At 41.2% G+C, this 17,664-nt stretch overlaps 1 protein-coding gene across 5 annotated transcripts in view; it reads right to left on the minus strand.

The window, feature by feature from the left end:
* Positions 1-1,680: 1,680 nt before the first annotated feature.
* Positions 1,681-17,664, minus strand: part of REV1 (REV1 DNA directed polymerase) — a 110,518-nt gene continuing 94,534 nt past the window's right edge. For all 5 annotated transcript variants that reach the window (XM_075916874.1, XM_075916886.1, XM_075916871.1 and 2 more), the window contains 5 exons: positions 13,431-13,551; positions 6,454-6,674; positions 6,028-6,184; positions 5,082-5,184; positions 1,681-2,107 (listed from right to left, as the gene is read on the minus strand). In XM_075916874.1, coding sequence (XP_075772989.1) covers positions 1,996-2,107; positions 5,082-5,184; positions 6,028-6,184; positions 6,454-6,674; positions 13,431-13,551 — 714 coding nt within the window. In that variant the 3' untranslated portion in view covers positions 1,681-1,995. The remainder of the gene's footprint in view (positions 2,108-5,081; positions 5,185-6,027; positions 6,185-6,453; positions 6,675-13,430; positions 13,552-17,664) is intronic.

The following is a 17,664-nucleotide window of genomic DNA, read 5'->3' on the forward strand; positions in this document are numbered from 1 at the left end:
AAGAGCACGTTCACATTACATAGATGCTCTCTCAAAAGTAAGCTCTGATTGCTATGCACAGAATGGCCACCAGGGCATCTGTGCTTTTTCCTCTTTCTGCACAAAATAACATGAGCTCTTTTGCAAAAAGGTGTTCCTTGTAGAATGAGCAATACCTACACTGGAAAAAACCCTGTTTTCGATTTTTTTTGCGCAAAAACATACTGGACGCATCACAAGTTTTTTCAGAAAAATGGCCATTTTTCCAAAAAAACCCTCTGTAGTGTAGACATAGTCTGATTGTTCCTTCCTAAGTGGAGTACTTTTTGCATTCATCCTGTTTACCTCAGACCATTTCTCTAGTTTGTCCAGATCATTTTGAATTTTGACCCTATTCTCCAGAGCACTTGCAACCCCTCCCAGCTTGGTGGTATGTGCAACTCAGGGCTGAAAACTAACACTGAACATGCTTAGGACATGAAATAAAGTTGCCTTTATAGATTTTACTATTTGCATCAGCTTCTGTATAAAATATGCTGTGTTAATTGTTGCATTCATCTGCCATTTCGTGCTCACTGCATGTCTTACACTCCCCAAAACAATGGAAACATCCCATAGTGGTTTTAAGTGTAACATACTCCACAATATGATAAGTTTACTAAAATCCCACAGTTGGCACTTCCCAACTAATGAAAAACCTGAGAAGGAATCAGGGTGGAAGCTGAATTTGCCAAGAGCACGCTCTTCCAACTTTTTCTGAGCTACCCAAGCATGTCTCTCACTCTGATACTGCTCTCCTAGCTAATGAGAAAAGAAGTGAGCAGTGACCCCAGTATACCAACCCTGGATGTGAAATGTTAAACATATATGCAAATAATTTTAAACATTTCTGAACACTACTGTAATAGTTTCTTTTCTGATTGAGACACAAAACTGCTGTGATTTATTTTTGTGGCCAATAGAGTGGGGGTGGGGGCAATTTTTGCAAGGGCCAGTTCACAAATTTTGGAAGTGGTTACGGGCCACCCCCAAAGGGGCAGGGCCTCAGGTAAAAAAGGGGGGGGGGTGTTCCCTCTCAGCGCAGCCTACCCTGGTGGGGGAAGGACACTTTGCATGCTCCCTTGCTCCCAGGCCAAAGTCTTTCCCTGCTCTGCAAGGGGCACACAGCATCTGGAGGGAACTGTTCAAAACAGTTGGCAGTTCCCTCTGTGGGCCTGGTGGAGGGGAAGAGACTTTGCATGTCCCCCATTTCCAGGTCTCGATTGGCTTTGGGGTGGTGGAGTGGCAGGGCAGCCACAGGCTTAATCAAATGGCTTGGTGGTCACAATCTGGTCTGCAGACCGCATCTCGCCCTCCTCTGGTTAAGTGTGTGAGGTACAGAGTGTATGGGACTTTTGCTTTCATACTCCGTGGATCTACAAAGGTACAGAACACAGTTTATGCATTAGTTTATAAGCATTGGCTTTATAATCCCAAAGGCAAGTAAGATTCAACCCAAAGCATCACATGTAGTTTTAAGATGTCACACTGTGTATTCTAGACTACTGTATAAACAGGTATTGATGCATTTTTCTCAAATTGTTTGAGAACTTAATGCTGACCACTGCAGAGATTAGTAAAATGACTCAACGCTATAGGTTTAATAAAGGGTTAGCTATATTCAAACTGAAGCACTGACAAAATGGAATCAGTACAAAAATATACATACAGTTCTTTATTAAACAACTGTAAACACTTCACTGTAAAAATCCATAAAACTTTATAAACAAACATTTTGCAAATAGAGTCTATACTACAATAAAAGAATTTGAACACAATTATTTACATGCAATACTGACAAATTTGGCACTTTTTGAAAAGAAATGTACAAAACACTTTTTTGTTTAAAAAGAAATGGAAAATTATAAAAAACTCAGAGCCTTACTATCATGCACTTTGCAAATACCTCACAAGCACTTATGGCACGGCTAGCAGAAACCTCCAGGCTCCCCTCAAGCTCTTTATTACAAGTTAAGTTCAGATAACTTTTAATGTGCTTCCGTAAGTTTGTTGTAGAACCACCTGAACGTTGTCAAGAATGAAGTCAAATGCCATATTCCAAACAGATTCCACAGACTGCTGCATTAACCTGGGAAGAAAAAAATTTGTGGACATATTTAGAAAAATACAGCAGCATCTTTCCCAAATCCATATATACCAGTGTGTTTCCAATATCAAACTATAAAAAAAAACCACTAGCAATTAGTCACAGCAGCTCAACATAAACAGTGTTTGGACTAGTTTTTATTTCAAAAACAATATTTTTTTTCTAGATTTCTAATGAATACCTATGCCAGATTTGGCTACTTTAGCACCTTAATTTGGCTACTTTAGCCATATGCATTACGATAGTAGTCATTAACTAAAGAATATAAGTAAAGCTTGCCTGTACAACCTCTAGCATTTCCTAACTTTGGAGTTTACTACCTTAATAATGTTCTTTTAATATAGCTTTTTTGTCTGTAATTTACTATGTTTGTAAAAAAGAACAGCCCCGCCCCCATTTCCACAATGTATCATTATACTGACACACCCCTTTAACTCATGAGCAGCCTTTGAATTTTTATATTCACATAAACCTCCTGTACTAAGCCAACTGGTAACTGATGAGAGTAGTAGGTTGCCATCCTTTATAAGACAGTGAGGAGGAACATAACGGCCATACTAGTTCAGACCAATGGTCCACCTAGCCCAGTATTCTGTCTGCCGACAGTGGCCAATGCGAGATGCCCCAGAGGGAATGAACAGAACAGGCAATCATCAAGTGATCCCTCTTCTGTCATCCATTACCAGCTTCTGACAAACAGAGGCTAAGGATACTATTCCTATCCATCCTGTCTAACAGCCATTGATGGATCTACCCTCCATAAATTTATCTAGTTCTTTTTTGAACCCTGTTAAAGTCCTGGTCTTCACAACACCCTCTGGCAAGGAGTTCTACAGATTGACTGTGCACTGCGTGAAGAAAAGCTTCCTTTTGTTTGTTTAAAACTTGCTGCCAGTAAATTACATTTGGTGACCCTTGGTTCTTATGCTTTGGGAACAAATAAATAATTTTACCTTATTCACTTTTTCCACACCAGTCATGATTTTATAGACTTCTATCATACCCCCCCCCCCCTTTGTCTGCTCTTTTCTAAATTGAAAAGTCCCAATCTTTTAAATCTCTTCATATGGGACCCGTTCCAAGCCCCTTAACATTTTTGTTGCCCCTTTCTGAACATTTTCTAATGCCAAAATATCATTTTTGAGATCAGATGAACACATCTGTTTGCAGTACAGTAAGTCCCCGGGTTACGTCAATCCGACGTAAGTCGGACCCCTAGTTACGAACGGGGGGGAAAGGCGGGTGCAGCTAGTGCGGGGTGCCTCCCCCACTGTCGCCACCTCCGGCAGCGCGGGGGGCGCTTCCCCCCAGCAGACCAGGGAGACGCGGAGCGGCTTTTCTCGCCATGGAGGACGCGGGCGGCAGGACCGCTGAGACGCGCTGCGGTCCTGCCACCCACATCCTCCGCGCCCCCCCCCCCCCCAACAGATCAGGCTTTTCTCGCCAAGGGTCGGCGCTACCAGACCAACCCAACAGCACTCCAGCTGCTCTGTCCCAGGCGTGTCCGATTCAGCCGCTGCTGGTCAGTTTCAACAGTGGCTGAATCTGGACGCCTGGGAGAGAGCAGCTGGGGCACTGCTGGGTTGGTCCCTGCAGTGCCGCACTTTGGCACTGCGGGGACCAACCTGGCAGCACCCCAGCTGCTCTGTCCCAGGCGTCCCCAAGTCAGCTGCTGCTGAAACTGATCAGTCGCTGATTCCAGGAAGCCCGGGGCAAAGCAGCTCTGCCTCGGGCTTCCTGTAGTCAGCTGCTGGTCAGTTTCAGCAGCGGCTGAATCGGGGACACCAGGGGTACAATATGTACCAGTTCCGACTTACGTACAAATTCAACTTAAGAACAAACCTACAGTCCCTATCTTGTACGTAATCCGGGGACTGCCTGTATTCAAGATATAGGCGTACTATGGATTTAGATAGAGGCAGTAAGATATTCTGTTTTATTCTCTATTCCTTTTTAAATGATTCATAACATTGTTTGCTTTTTTGACTGCTGCTGTACACTGACTGGATGTTTTCAGAGAACTATCCGCAATGACTCCAAGATCTCTCTTGGAGTGGTAGTAGCCAATTTAGTGCCCATCCCCCTGCATGTATAACTGGGGTTATTTTTTCCCATGTGCATTACTTTGTATTTATCAACATTAAATTTCATTTGCTATTTTGTTGCCCATCACTAAGTTTTGTGAGATCCTTTTTAAGTCTGCTTTGATCTTAATTATCTTGAGCAGTTTGGTATCATCTGCAAATTTTGCCACCTCACTGTTTATTCCTTTCTCCAGATCATTTATGAACAGGATTGGTCACAGGACAGATGCTTGGGGGACACCACTGGTTAGCAAGAATGAGACACCTCGCTAATGGGTTTCACAAATATTTGCCGAGACAGAGAAACAGTGACACTGATTCAGGGATATTGATTTCCATTTCAAATTTTAGAAGGGAAATGTACTCCCCAATGGACTGTCTCTTCTGCCTATTTACCCCAAGCTTGATCCCTTTGCTCCATCCTTTCCAACCTGTCCCATCTCTATCCCATCACTGATTCCTCATCTCAATCCATTCTTCTGATCTAGTTAGTTCCAATTTCCACTACAAGTTTCTTATCCATTCTCCTTACCCAGTAAGTTCCACCTCCCAGTCCAGTCAATTTCAATCCCCTCTGCCACTTCTTGATCTCTTTCCCAAGCCTCCAGGCTCCTGCCTACCTCCTGCTAGACCCCTCCCTTTCCATTTTATAAGAAACACTCAAACTCCAGGCACATCCCATTGTTCTGGCACAACCAAACCCTGACCTTGCTTTAAGTTAGGATAAGAGGAAAGTGCATATCTAATTTGGTGGTTCTAGCTCTTACCATTTAGGAGGAATTCTTGAATAAATGGACTCTCAGATGGAGACAGACACATGCAGATGCACAAACTCTCTAAAATACACGCACTGACACACAAAATTAAGCTACCTTTTCATATACTTGATGACCAGATCTAACTTTTCCAAATCTTTTTCTTCTATCAGATCAGTACAGTACTTCACAACCTGTAGAATGTCTTCCTCCATAGGATCTATAATAAAAATACAGATATTATAGGGAACTTTTTTTCAAGCATATGTGGAATCAAATAAATTCTGCTGTGTCTAGTATTTGGGAGCCTGATCTTGCAGCCCTTCATTCCTCCCATCTCCCACTGAAGTCTTCTGAAGTTTTGCATATGCAATGACTGCATGATACTGAGAAATCTGGACAGCAGACCTGTTTTTTTTTCTCTATAAGAACAAGTGACAGCACAGCTATTACAGAAAGGTAAAAGAGATATGCATTTATAATGGAATATATGTTTCAAAACACTGGTAATGAAGCCAGCTCAGATTTTTCAGGATATCAAGGTGGTGGCAAAATTGTCTCCAATTATATTAAAGTACAGGTTTTAACAATTGTTTTATACTTTTGCTCTTCTGCAATCTTATAAAAGAATTACAAGATGTACTAAGAAACCTCCCAGTTCACCTTTCTGATAAAAAATACTTTCCATAGAAGAAACTTTCACTTTAAATGTGGTAAGGTGCAATGTTGGACAGAATGAAGAATAGCCACAATAAATTAGGTTGTACCAAGGCACAAACAATGTCTGAGACAAAAGGGGTAGCTTTTAGAAGTGTTATAAAAAGAGATTCAATAAAGTTTGGCAAAAGCATAGATGCAAGAAAGAATGGAAGTAATCTAATTATCCCAATGTTGTGAGGAAGAGAGAGACCAGGACAACTGGAAAAGACAACAGCAAGAGACACTGGAGCACAAAGCAGATTGGTATAGAAATTTAGTTTTTCCATGTAGTTGTTCATGTGATGTACGCAGAATCATCATCACAGGTATGTTTGAAAACCAAATTATATGAATTACAATTTACCTGAAATAGTTGTAATCCATTCTTTGAGCAAGGTCTTTACATCACTAAATTCAACAGCTCCAGCTAGATTTGGTACCTGTGGTCTAACTGAGCCAGACTGTGCTGTCTGCAAAGCTGATGGGCCTGAAGTATTTGAGGTTGATGGAACTGGTTCCACCTATTCAGAAAAAAGTAATATTATCCAAATGCTTCAAAGTTTATCAGAGTGATTTTCAAATATGTAACAGCTATGTTTTCTGAGCAAAATACTGCAAAACAACTCTTAATACTTTGAAAAACAAATACAAGAGGGAAGAAAAGCAGCACAAGTCCTACTTAGTACGTTAAGCAGCTACAATAATAACTCTTAACAAAGACTGATTCTAAACAGCATTCATTAAAATAAAAAGATCATTTACTGAAAACTTTTACTTCTGTTAAAATTACCTGAGATTTACCAGTGGCTGTACCTTCCTGATTTAAGAAACCATCTATTAGCTTCTGTGGGCTTCCAGAAGAAGCCACCATGTGTTTTGCAGGGCTAGCCAAGAGTTTGTTTTTCAAAGGACTTTGAATCTTTTTCACAGGACTGTGTTGATTTTTTTTCCTGGTTTTTTTCTTAGTTTTCACTGTTGCTTGCTTCAATTGTAATAAAGGATTCTTTGATACTGAAAAAGCAGGAATATATGTGATCATTAACTTTCTTATATTTTTTAATGGAAATCAAGAATCATAACATTTATGTGAAATCTACAGCGCAATCATCCAATTTATCACAGACAAAGCCTGTTGGTTTTTGATTTCTGCTAAAATAATTCCCAAGTTCCACAAAAGCTAACATTGAACCACTGAAGTAAATGAAAATAGTGATTGTGTTAAGACAGTCCTCTACGTTACATTTAGTAGAGGTACTGTGTAGTGGCTTTGAGTTCAATTTAATTCACATAAAATTCTATATGTTACAGTATTTGGGCTACAACAGGCTCAGTACCAACTAGAGGCATTATGTATGATGCAGCTAACTACAGTTCATTAAATAGACCACAGCATGAAAGGAACAGTTACTTACCTTTGTAACTGTTGTTTTTTGAGATGTGTTGATTATGTCCATTCCAATGTGTGCGCGGGCTGCGTGCATGATCATCGGAAGACTTTTACCTAGCGGTACCAATTGGGTCAGCTGCGGTGCCTGCTGTGGAGACGCCACACAGTGTTGTTCATATACCCCTGCTGACCTGACTCCCATTTCAGTTTCTTCTTGCCAGAACAGTCTAACGGGGGAGGTGGGTGGGTCTGGAAGGCACATGAGCAACACACCTCAAAGAACAAGTTACAAAGGTAAGTAACCTTTCTTCAAGTGATTGCTCATGTGCATTCCAATATATGACTTACCAGCAGTTCGTATGGAGGAGGGGTCAGACCATAACTTGTTGCCAAGCACAACACAGCTCTGCTGAATACTGCATCATGCCAGGACTGTAAGAGTGGGATTTTATATATACATTTCAGGTTTAATAATGTAGTAATGTATAACTTAATTTCATCCTGCCAGCCACCCTTTTTTGTGACCCTCTGGGGCACTGGTAGAAACGCATCTGACAGACTGCCAGTGTCTGTACTGATGTTAAGACAGGGACAGACCATTATGCCCTTTAGTTAAATTTACCTTTCTTTTTTTTAAGGTATTGTAAGTAAGAGACAGGATCTTGTATTGTGTCTATTTTAAAAGATTAGAGGAATGCTGAAGGTCCGGGCCACAAATGTGAACTATTTTGATTACAAGATTTAGTAAGGTTTAATTTACAATGCTTTTTTTATTGCTCAAAATAAAATACTGCTGTTTCCATACCTTTGAAGGTCTCTGTAAAAGACTGTGTGAATGAGGAATGTATGCATCAGAAAAAGATAAGGCGTGAAGGCCATTTTTAAAACCAGATGGTCAAGAGAGGAAGGGTGAAGAAATTTAATGAGACTTATCGACGCCAGAGAACCATCAACGCGCATCCACGATTAAGAAAGGGCAGATTGGTGACCCTAAGGTGGAAGCTGGCATCCCTAAAGACAACTGATTAACTCAATACAGGACAGGATGACCCTCTTGGAGGTGTTGTGGAGTGTTAACATCAAAAGATAACACCAATTAAGGAGTAATCGGTCACAAACTGACACACCAAAATCCATAGATTTCAACAGAGACAAAGGACTATAAAAACAGGGTGCTTTGCCATGGGACTTTGGGTTCGTCTTGCCACCAACTCCAGAAGATTGGATCGTGATTAACAAAGCCCAGCTCGCCTCTGTGACCAGTCTAGCCAGCCACTAGATTGATCCAGACTCTGGACTGGTAACTATAACATCAACTGGCAGGACTGTGTGCGTGGTGTGTGTATGTGTGGGTGACTGAAAAGCATATGCTAACTGTTGTATTCTCAATAAATGTGGAATGCTGCCTTCTCCCCTATAAAAGATCTTGTGTGCTTTGTATGGGCATAACAGGACTGCTGGGTGAGGGCGTAATGAGACATGAAGGTTTGAAAAGAGGATCAGGTAGCTGACCTGCAGATGTCCTGAATGGGGATGTGTGCTCATGAGGCTTGTTCTTGAGTGTTGTGGGCTGTGATAATTGGGGCCTGCACTCTAGCCAAGTGATAGCACAGTGTGAGGCACTGTGACATAATTGGGAGACCCTTTATATGGTCCAAAAGAGAAATGAAAAGCTGGAACAGTTTAGTATACTCCAGATAAAATGCCTGACATCTAGAAAGCACCCTGCTGTTCCTCATCAGTGGTATGTGGCTTTGAGAAGAATATTGGGAGAAAAATGTCCTGACTGACAGTGACACCATCTTGGGCAGACAGGCAGGGTGGGGTTGTAGCTAAGGCCTAAAATGTTTGCACTGAAGGGAGGGAATATGGTTCCCTAGTGATTTAAGGGTGACCATGGAATAAGTTATGCAGGCAGGAGCCTCTTTTCTCTGCAAACAGAACCAAGCCATCAAATGACAGGTCCTGGATGGTGCGTTGCACATCAGGTGGGAGACCTGACATCTTCAGTCATGAGTTTCATCGCATGGCAATCCCCACGGCCATCATATAGGCCACCGAGTCTGCTGCATCCAGGGCTACCTGCAGCACCGTTTCCAGACACCATGCAGCTCTCCTGCACCACTGCTGCAAATTCCTGCCTTGCCTCTGAAGGCAGGAGCTTCTGGAATTTTGAGAGGACATTCCAGGAGTTGAAATATTGATTAAAGAGTGCCTGTTGGTTTGAGAACCTGAACTGAAGGCTGCCGGTGGAATACACCTTACACCCAATCAGATCCAGCGCCTCACCCTCTTTGTTTTTGGGCACACACAACCAACTGTCGTTGTCACTCCCTGTGGTTCACTACGTTCACCATCAGAGACCTGGCTTGGGGGTGCGTGAATAGGTGCTCATAGTCCCGCTGTAGCACAAAGTGGGCTGTCACAGGAGCTTGGAGGTCGTTTGGACAGACTTGATATTGGGAAGGGTAACCCTGGTTAGACCTGCAGGTGATAGGACACCCACAATAGGGTCCGCCTCTTCCACCACCTCCTCCACCTGCAGGCTAGGTTCTGGGCCACTTGCTGAAGGTGGTTCTGGTGGGCACGAGACAAGGACATGCCCACTACTGCTTCATTCAAAGACTATGACAAGGTTGCCACCGGGAGTGGAGGATTCCCTCCCGCCAGCAGGTCCTCCGCTGCTTTTCCATCCTGTGGCTGGTCCTGAGGGATTGGTTCAGGCATGGTATCACTGATACTTGGTCGCCTGGCCTGGCCTGTGCCTCCGGCACTGGAGGGAAAGGCCTACATTGAAGATGCTGCTGATGGTGCCACTCTAGCTGACAGTACCACCGAGGCAACTCTGGTGGTATGCCCACAGATTCCAGAAGGGCAATTACATCAGCATCTGCCACTGGGGTGGCCAAGACTGCACTAGTGCTGTCAAGGAATCTCTATGCCATGGCCGGTGCCAAGAGTGAGACTGATACTAAAAACCGTGGGACACAAAGGACTCCACATAGGAACCTGATGTGTAATCCGACACCACCCATGGGAGAGCAGAAACCGACAGTGCCAGCAAACAGTGCTGTGATGAGTTTCCATGTTGGCTCATGACTGCGGGCTTGCCACAGTATTTCAGTTTTGGCTGTGCAGAGAAGGGGCCCAATGCTGAAGGTACTGGGTGAGCCATAGCAGTGGCTGCATATGACACTGTAGTAGCTGTCACTGGTGCCAACTGCAAAGTACTATGCAGTGCCTCAGACATAAACACAGGGGGCACCGAGACCAGACCAGGAGGGGAAGCCACAAGTGGTGCTGCTATTGTCAGCAGTGCCACCTGCAGATGGTGGGGCTGTTCAACCATCATCGGTGCTTGAAACTCAATGAGGTTCCATGTGTCCTCAAAAGGTATCAGGGTGCAGGGCGAATCCAGGTCCTCCACCACCAAAGGCTCCAGAGGGTCCACCAACATCAGACTAGATGGGCCTGCCTTGGGCGCTGAAGCCAACGGTGCTGGAACTACGGCAGCCTCCACAGCCTTACTAGACCTCCTGGAGGGAGCGTGTCCTCGGTCGGTTGTTGTGTTTTTAAGATAACAGTGAGGGGGAACAGTGCCATACCAAGGAATTACCTTATACACAAGGATCAGTGCTGGTGATCCTGTTGTTCCTACTGTTTTGGTGCGGACGCATCCCACACCAACACCAGTGTGCTATGCACTGAAGGAGTTGAAGCTGCATGACTGGGCGGAATTGTCAACTCCATTATAACTCTCTGATCCCTCTCATGTTTAGTACAGGGCTTAAAACCCCTCACTTGTCTTGCTGATGGCCTACTCCAAGACACTGTAAACACGCAACATGTGGGTTGCCTCTCTAGGCACACTCTTCCCACACTTAGGAAGAGTTTAAACTCTCGGGGACACTGCATGTCCCACAGCCTTTTCAGATAGCAGAGGAGGAAATCCCAACAGAAGAGCTAGCTATCTAATCTAACTGATAGCTCTATCTATACAACAAAACTCTGAAACTGCGCACTAGGGAAAAACTAGTTGCTAAACGAGTCAGAAACTCCCACCACCCTCACTGGAAAAAAGAAAGAAAGAACTGAAGCAGGAGTTGGTGTGCAGGGATATATACACAATGCCGTGAAGCATCATCACTGGGGATGCTAGGGAAAAGTCTTCCAAGGATAGTGCATGTTGCGCATGTGCGCACACATTGGAATGCTTATGAGTAATCACTTGAAGAGCTGCTTTTAACATTCAGTACTCTTAGTTTTCCCCACTTGTTTCTTTTTTCTGTCTTCCCACTCCCCCAATATTAACCCAGCTATTTACCCAGAATACTGTGAATTTAATTGTTTGCACCGATTTTTACTCATTTTAAAATTTTTATAATAAAACACAGATTAATTCCCAGAAGAGCATAAAAAAATAAAAACCCTAAATGAAGAGCTTTATTCATACACAAGATGACTTATCTGTACCTATCATTCCAGTCGTTGATAGTGTTTCATGCAAAACTTTTTAAAGGACATTTTTATTAATTTATTAAGTTAGTGCACATAGATGATGCTCAGCTTAGTATTCTTTTTAATGGCAAATGCTGAACCTCACCTAGTCAGCACTATAGTGGCTTTTAATCAGGCAAACTGCTTCTCTGTTCTCAAAGAAGCAGGCAACCTAGGGAAATTGTAGAGTCCTCAATAATAATGCCCACCCGTTAGAAACAGCATAAAAATTTATTCTTTTGCCTCTGGCAAGCCAAGAAACTATACTCACTCCCATTTGATTCAAACCTAATAGAGGGACCCATGAATTGTGAATTCAAGGTCTGATTAGTATAATGTACTGTGTAATTTGGAACGAAACCAGAGAGACGCACAAAAAATTCCAACTGGAGCAAAATGCAGCAGACTAACTAAATAGCCACTATGATGCTTTGATTACTTTACTTGGTCCACACACAATACTAGGTCAAGTTTAAAGGTCATGAGAGGTGTAATCCAGACTCTACTGAAAGTCAATGGCAAAATACACTATGTGGACAAAAGAAGGGATCCAGTCTCCAACTGAAAAGTTGGGAACAACATTTTTCAAAACTGAATTTCCAGATTCTAACTGGAACCAACTGCGTAAAACCAAAACATCTGGTGGCATATATCACAAACAATGAAAACAGCTTTAAGCTCTTTTATAGAGCTTTTCATCAGCAGATCTCAAATTGCTTTTAAATTGATGTAAAAGCCCACTATCCTTGTTTTAGAGATGGGAAAAATGAGGCACAGGGAGTTGAAATGACTTTCTCAAAATCATTCAGCAGATAAGCCAGAGAGTCAGGGATAGAAACTAGGTCTCGTGTGTCCAAGTCAGTGCTCTGTCCCCAATCTATAAATAGACACTGAACATATAAGTTAAACTAAATGGTGAATTCTATCTTCAAGTCATGGGAAATGCAAAGAAGCATCTAAAATTAGGTTCTCATTCTGCAAGCACACATACATGGATAGTGATAGAAATGTAGCTGTGTTAGTCTGGTGTAGCTGAAACAAAAAACAGGATAATGTAGCACTTTAAAGACTAACAAGATGGATTATTAGCTGATGAGCTTTCGTGGGCCAGACCCACTTCCTCAGATCAAATAGTGGAAGAAAACTGTCACAACCAGATATACCAAAGGATACAATTTTACAAAAAGGAACACATATGAAAAGGACAAACAGTATCAAAAACAAAGGCAGTGATCCAACTGAAGATATAGTGCAACAGTGACAGTGTAAAAGTCATTTCTAACGATACAAACATCTGTCTTAGCTTCTCTGCTTTGTACTACACCAACTTGCTTCTTTGGGCAGTTTTTGGAGAAAGCTGGCTTGTCCTTCTACTTAGTCACTCTGAGACCAGATAAAATAGCCCCTAACAAAAACTAGTTGGAATGTAGATCAGAAGCGACACAATCCATAGCAGCCCTTAGTCATCTCATATTTTAGGCATACATATGCATTCAATCTATACTTACCTACCTACTCTTTTCCCTTTTTATTGCCAGAAGGCTAGATCTACCAATACAGTTAGCCATGCTCCTTTAACGAACAGGGGAAGAGAGGATCTTTAAGTCTTCTTTATGCTGCCTTGATCCTGGAGCTACGCAGAAACTATTCAAGTCCCTATCAAAATTCAGAACACACTCATGCTTAAACTTATAAAAAACGTGGATTGGACAGTAGGATTGGGGCAGGGCCAAAATGTATAGGAGTGATTTTAGACTCTGGTGTGCTTTTAGATGAATTAGTTGCATTTTTAAATTTTCTTCAGGATTGCAAAAAGTCCCTTCAAAACTTACAACGCTCCAGATATAAGACTAATATAATTTTTTTTTTTTTAAATGACTCACCAAAGGTGCTGATGGGTTGCTGATGAATGATGTTCTCTGGCTGCTTTTGCCTTTGATCATACGCATCTTTTAGTTCCTCTTGCAGCTCTGTAGGGAGTGCAGCAAAAACCTCAGGGTCCACCTGAACAATGAGAAATAATTCATTAGAGGTTTATCTACTGATAAGGAAGAGTGTTTGATGTTTACTTTTTCTTGTTTACCCACATGAGAAAGGCGTTCGCGCTCTGTGTCTATTGTGTTCAGATAAATTCAAAATATTGTAAGATATCTTATTTGCATTTCTATATACATTTCTGATGAGAGAAAAGCTTAAATTATTTTTCTTTCAATTGCATTTTAAATGCAATTTATTTTAGAACTAATTTATTTAGTCGCATTTATAATCAAGTCAATTTAAATATCACATTCAGAGTACCAATTCAATAAAATACTTATATTATGAAAATAATCAATTTAAGGAAATACTAGCTGAATGTTTTGGGCTAAGCTGTGCCTTTAAAACACACACATATGTGTAATGGGAGCACGTGCAAAACAACTTTTGTCCAGGGACAGACACCCAGAAGCATTCCTTGCTCACCCTTATCCTCAATGCTAGTAGGGATGACATCTGGTTCCTCCTAATTCTTGCACCCTGCAGTTTTTTAAATATGATGCTTCCCAAATGGAGCATCTTGGAAGCAACTTGCATTTCCTTGAGTGCAGGGTCTATACATTTATCTAGCTACCTGAGTTTTACTAGATTTGGAGGGGGGTAGTAGCCTTTCTTCCTCCCTAAACTAGCCCCCCTTTGATTATACAGATTTTTACTTTTGGGATGAATAATTTTCTGTCATTCATTACCATCTTGATCTGGCCAGAGCTTGGAACACAGATATAGGCTATGTCTAAACTACATTCCTCTTCCGAAAGAGGAATGTAAATGAGCCCGATCGAAAATGCAAATGAAGCATAGATTTACAAATCTTGCACTTCATTTGCATAATCATGTGAGCATGCTTTTTCGAAAAAGGGTTTTTCAAAAAAGGAACTGCAGACTAGATGGGGTTCTTTAGGGAAAAAACCCTTTTTTGAAAGAACCTGCACTCCTGAAAAAATGAGTACGGGTTCTTTCAAAAAAGGAGTTTTTTCCCTGAAAGAATCTCATCTAGACTGAGATTTCTTTTGCGAAAAACCCTTTTTCAAAAAAGAACTCTCACGCAATTATGTAAATGAAGTGCGAGATTTGTAAATCTGTGCTTCATTTGCATTTTCAATTGGGCTCATTTACATTCCTCTTTTGGAAGAGGAACTTAGTTTAAACGTGCCCATAGAGTATATTTCTGATTATTCAAATAGAATGGAGAACTTGGATTTTATTTGGTGACCTGGGAATTTGATAGTAGACCAGAGGAAAGGAGGAGCAGCAAAGGAAGACCTCTTCAACTCTAACATCATGGCTCCATTCACTTACTCCTCATGACAGCAGGGCTGGAGAAGCCTCCCTTTGATGCCACTCTTGCGCCCTTTTGATTACAGCAGGCACAAGGTGCATGTGTGAGAAGAAGAGGTTGTGCTCAAGGTAAGGCAGAAAGCAGACCCTTGGCTAGGATAGTGCTTTACTCTGCTACAACCCCACAATTCCCTGCATCATAGGCTTGCAACAATAGGATGTCACCAGTACTGCATCAATGCAGAGAGCCCTCTGGAACCATAGGAGCAAGTAAAAAGGGTCATGATGGGGGGAGCTATAGCGGATTTCCCATGTTGCTGCAGGAGCCATTCAGCAGCAGCATGGCCTCCGGGCTGCTGGGAGCGGTGTCTCTGGTCTATTATCCAAAGCTCTGCACCTATCCTCTACAGGGAAGGGACTCAGGTAATGCAGAGTACAGATAACAGGGTTTCAGAAAGTCAAGATAACAGTGTAGTGTATTCTAGATTTTTCTTTGAACATTCAGATGAAGTTTCATGAGCCAGTAGAAATACTATATACGCTATTATTCTCCAGTTTTGAGTTGCTCAATGTTCTGAAAGTTTCAAATACTTGCCTTTGCAAGTTTTTAGTGGAAAAAAAAAAAGAGCGCTATTTTCACTCAGGGTGAAATGTACACTTTCCTCCATTACAAAAAAATTCTTGTGACCCTTTTGAAATGGTCTAAAAGCGAAAATGGGTGAGGACAAAAATTAATTTGGTAGGGAGACAGATTTTACTGAGAATTGGCTTTAAGTTTTCCCAGTGAAAATTGTTAGATTCTGGTGAAATTACAAGGCTTTGGAAAAAACAACCTTCATGTATGAGAATTACATGTTTTTAGGCTTAGAAGGTTAGAATTTTATTTGTAAGTGTTGCTAAACCAACAATTTATCTGCACACACACAAACTGATGAAAATATACTTGCATCAAGAATAACAGAAATGTACAAGCAGGAAAGATAAGAAAAATGGTGCTTAAGAACGTATCAGAGTTTGAATTGAGCATACTATGTGTATTTTCACACAAGACGATGACAATTTGTGTTTTAACAATTATAAAGCTTTAACTTTTTGAATCTCAGTGTCTTTTGTCATTAATTATTGTCTGGCCCCTTCCATAACTTCCCATAATTGTGAAAATTTACAAATGATTAAAAAAAGTTAAAAATGCTGAAAATGCAAATTTTTGTGCCACTATGAAAATTAAAAAAAAAAATCAATAAAAATTGAAAAAATGATGAAAAATAAACACTGATATTATTCATCAGAATTATAAAAATAATTACAAACGATTCTGCCAAGTCTTGTTGTTTTTCAAGATCTTCAACTGAGATCTACAAATATTTGTACAGAAGACAGGCTGCACTGTTCACACATACTAACTTACCTCTCTAATGAATACTCACATCATATAAACTGTGCATCTGCTTACAAAGGTAAATCTTGATGCACTTGGCACAGATTTTTTTCAGATTTGAAATCTTCATGCCCAGCACAAAGTTTTCAACACATAAGACGTGCAGTAAATAAGGTAAGCCTTGGATGAAGTCCTGGCTTTACTGAATGCACACCTTGTATTTATAGCACATAACAGTGGAATCCAGCCGAAAATTTCCAGAACTTGGAATTACTTTTAAAAACATAGGCATTTCTATTAAAATATTTTTTGAAAAGTTAAAAGCTGAATGGTTAAGCACCCCAAGAATCAGGAATTTGCACATAAAGTATGAACACAGTCTCTTTGTGTATATGCTTTGCAACAGTCTAATAATAGCCTCTCATAACTTCTCAAATAAAATCATATACAGAATATTTTATTTTGTTTTTAACTTGTGCATATGCATCTCTGCTTTCATTGCTTAAAGTAGCACTTCGTAAGTTGTACTAAGATAGAAATCCACACTAAAGGTTGTATGTACAAAATTAACTAATTGCCTGACACTTAAGTAATTATCTGTGTATCCTGAATGTCTTAAACATAGCTTAAAAAACTAAACAGAAAGTTAACCTTGCAAAGGTTTCAAACTTTATGTTGGTCTTTATATCTGTAATAAATTATTAATATGGTGATGAAACTTTGAGACAAAACAAATCTCTTGTAAAGTTAAGATCTTATAAATGAACTTTCCTTATTAACTCATCATACTAAACATCAGTCACTAACCTTTGCATAACTGCTTTTCTTCAAGACATGCTGCTCATGTCCATTCCACATTAGGGCTGTGTCTACACTGGGCCACTTATTCTGGAAAATAAGCCGCTTTTCCGGAATAAGCTGCGAGCTGTCTACACTGGCCTTTGAACTTCCGGAAAAGCAACGATGCTCTACTGTACAAAATCAGCCGCTATTCTGGAAAAACTATTCTGCTCCCGCTCGGGCATAAGTCCTTATTCCGGAACACTGTTCCGGAAAAGGGCCAGTGTAGACAGCCCATTAGTCTTTTCCGGAAAAAAGCCCCGATCGCGAAAATGACGATCAGGGCTCTTTTCCGGAAAAGCGCGTCTACATTGGCCACAGATGCTTTTCCGGAAAAAGGGCTTTTCCGGAAAAGCAGCCTGCCAATGTAGACGCTCCTTTTCTGGAAAAACTTAAAACGGAATAGTATTCCGTTTTAAGCAGTTCTGGAAATTCATGCCAGTGTAGACACAGCCTAGGTGTATATGCAACATGTGTACAGTCGCCTGAGATTTTCTTCCTCAATGGCATCCATTGGCTAGCTCTAGTGCTCTCTGGTGCTAAGCACTCATACACTGGTATAAGGGACCCAAACATATTCGCAC

The sequence above is a fragment of the Pelodiscus sinensis genome, chromosome 1 (genome assembly GCF_049634645.1).
Source record: "Pelodiscus sinensis isolate JC-2024 chromosome 1, ASM4963464v1, whole genome shotgun sequence".
Classification (NCBI taxonomy): Eukaryota; Metazoa; Chordata; order Testudines; family Trionychidae; genus Pelodiscus; species Pelodiscus sinensis.